The following is a 2,696-nucleotide window of genomic DNA, read 5'->3' as shown; positions in this document are numbered from 1 at the left end:
TGTGTGTGTATACCCGGTGGATTGCCCCCTCTTTACAGCTCACTGATCATTTGGAGATCTATTGAGGAAGGTGGGACCCGCCTCTTTTGTCACCCGCTCGCCACACTGTGGGTCAGACAATATGCATGTCATTAGAAATGCAAAAGCTCTGCTATATATAAACGCCGGGCTCGGAGCTCGGCAGATCAGAAATTGAGTTGCTGTGGATTCCCAGTCGGGAGGTGATTTAGAGAACCCGCGCGCGCGCGTGTGTGCATTTATCAGTGTGTGTGTACATTTGTCTGTGTCAGTGTATCTGTGTGTGTGTACATTTGTCAGTGTGTGTGTGTGTGGGGGGGGAGGGGGCGCGGGGAAGAGAGGTGAAACAGCAAGATTTAAAAAAAAACAACAGTGAGAGGACGGAAAAAAGGACAACAGCATCATCTGAAATTCTCCAAACCAACAAGCAGCGGAGAGAGCATCACAGGGTGTCGTCCAGCCGTTTCCAAAAAAACAAGAACTTGCCACTGGAATTATCGGAGCAGGGATTTCCAACGCGTCCCTGATATTATATGTATTTATATATATATATAATAAACAAATCCTGGGATCGTCGCGTTTTACGAGGTTCTGTTTGGAATTAAACCTCTCCCCCACCCCCACCCCTCCACCTCCCACCCAAGCGTCTGGTTCAGAAGAAAACAAAACCCACACACGAGAGAGAGGGGGAGAGAGAGAGAGAGAGGTTAGGACGGCGCTCAGTCACCACGCCAGTGTATGTATCGACCACTTCCAAGCAACTGACCCTTATTGAGAAGAGCTGTCAGTCACCAGAGCCAGGGCGGTTCTCTGTAGACTTCAGTGCAGCCAAAGGACTTGAGAGATCTAAAGGGGAAACATTCTCAGTGGAGTTGGAAGCGGTCCGGGCTCTCCACCAGCTCCAGGCTAATCCAGTGGCCGGAGATGGCCCACCGCAGTGTTTGCCTGGTCATCACTCTGCTGGCTGCACTCCACCAGGTAAGCGTTTCTGCTATCGTTATCCGAACAAAGATTCCGTCCTGGAAATCGGGCTGCAGTTGTCGCTGTCTTACTTGCTTCCTCTCTTTCTACACTGATGTTATGTGTATGTGTTTTTGTTTGTATAAAGCAGGCTTCCCCCTCTGGCGTCTTTGAGCTAAAGTTGCAGGAATTCAATAATCGCAAAGGGCTGGCTGGGAATGTGAACTGTTGCAAAGGCTCCTCGGCCTCCAACTACGGCCTCCCGTGCGAGTGTAAGACCTTCTTCCGCGTCTGCCTCAAGCATTACCAGGCGAAAATCTCTCCCGAGCCGCCGTGTACCTACGGTAGCGCCCTGACCCCGGTGCTGGGCTCCAACTCCTTCTCCATCCCGGACGCCGAAACCTTCAGTAACCCCATGCGGTTCCCTTTCGCTTTCACCTGGCCGGTAAGCGGTGTCTCTCTGACAGTGGCGGTTAGGGCTGAAAGAGGTGGGGAGAGTGGGCTGGGGAAGGAAGGGGATAACTTCTAACCCTTCAGACGTGTGTGTGTGTGTGTGTGGGGTGGGGGGGAAGCAGTCACAAACGCCCCACTCACGGGCACACAACTTAATGATGTGGGAAACTTCACAGCAGCCTCACTGGCAATTTTCAGCCCAGCGTGAGATTCCAAATAGCTTCATTTTATAATGTGATTTATGAAAGCGATGAAATTAAGCGTGAAGGTCGATGACAACTGTAGCCTCTGCCAATATCCTACACTGAGATTATAGATACACTGGGCTTAATAAAGGTCCCCTCTTTGCAACATGGAGACGATAGAGAGCGCGCGTGTGTGTGTGTGCGAGAGAATCAAGCTGATCTGAAACGCTTTTTAAATCACTGGCTCCAAATTACTTCAGTCTTTTTGTTTTTTTTTTAAACAGGGAACGTTCTCCTTAATCATTGAGGCTTTGCATGCTGAGCCCACTGATGATCTGAGTACAGGTAACTTCACTCTCAGTCAATGTTCACCAGCCTCCCTACTGAGTTAAAGCTTCCTGAAAGGTTTCTCGAAGTGTGTGACTGTATCCCTCCCTCTCTCTCTCTCTCTCCTGACTTCTAGATAACCCCGATCGCCTCATCAGCCGCTTGGCGACTCAGCGGCACCTCACGGTCGGTGATGAGTGGTCCCAGGATGTGCACACCAGCAGCCACACCGAGCTCAAGTACTCTTACCGCTTCGTCTGCGACGAGCACTACTATGGGGAAGGCTGCTCCGTCTTCTGCCGGCCGAGGGACGACGCGTTCGGTCACTTCAGCTGCGGCGAGAAGGGGGAAAAGCTGTGTAACCCCGGCTGGAAGGGAGCCTATTGCACTGAGTGTAAGTCTGCCCTTCCCCAGGCCTCTCACTCACTGCGCTTTTTAATGAGTACTGCAATACAGGGAGCTGCTTCTCTTTTAAACATTTATTTCAAAACAAAAAGAGTTGAATGTTTGTAGACAATTGTCTGGTATAATGCCCCAGCGCTTTTGAAACCATACATGATGTTAACAAAAAAATCTGAGCCTATTTGTGGACTGTCTCTCTCTGTCCAGAGCATAGTGCAATGGGGTCAAAAAGTACTCCTCCATAGCCCCCTCTCTCTCCCCCTCACCCTACACCCCCCTCCTCTCTCCCATCATCCCAGTCCCATCATCCCCCATCTCCATCCCTACCCACTCCCTTCCCCTCCTCTAGAC

General features: G+C 50.8%; 1 protein-coding gene across 2 annotated transcripts in view; it reads left to right on the top strand.

Annotated features, from left to right (window-relative positions):
• Nucleotides 1–209: 209 nt before the first annotated feature.
• Nucleotides 210–2,696, top strand: part of dld (deltaD) — a 13,913-nt gene continuing 11,426 nt past the window's right edge. The window contains exons 1-4 of one of the 2 annotated variants that reach the window (XM_043695395.1): nt 210–996; nt 1,130–1,423; nt 1,901–1,961; nt 2,080–2,337. In XM_043695395.1, the coding sequence (XP_043551330.1) occupies nt 943–996; nt 1,130–1,423; nt 1,901–1,961; nt 2,080–2,337 (667 nt within the window). In that variant the 5' untranslated portion in view covers nt 210–942. Of the gene's footprint in view, nt 997–1,126; nt 1,424–1,900; nt 1,962–2,079; nt 2,338–2,696 lie in introns of both variants that reach the window. The other variant, XM_043695394.1, reaches the window with a different exon arrangement.

This window comes from Chiloscyllium plagiosum, chromosome 9 (genome assembly GCF_004010195.1).
Source record: "Chiloscyllium plagiosum isolate BGI_BamShark_2017 chromosome 9, ASM401019v2, whole genome shotgun sequence".
Classification (NCBI taxonomy): domain Eukaryota; kingdom Metazoa; phylum Chordata; class Chondrichthyes; order Orectolobiformes; family Hemiscylliidae; genus Chiloscyllium; species Chiloscyllium plagiosum.
Note: the sequence above shows the minus strand (reverse complement) of the source record. Positions and strands in the feature narration are given on the sequence as shown.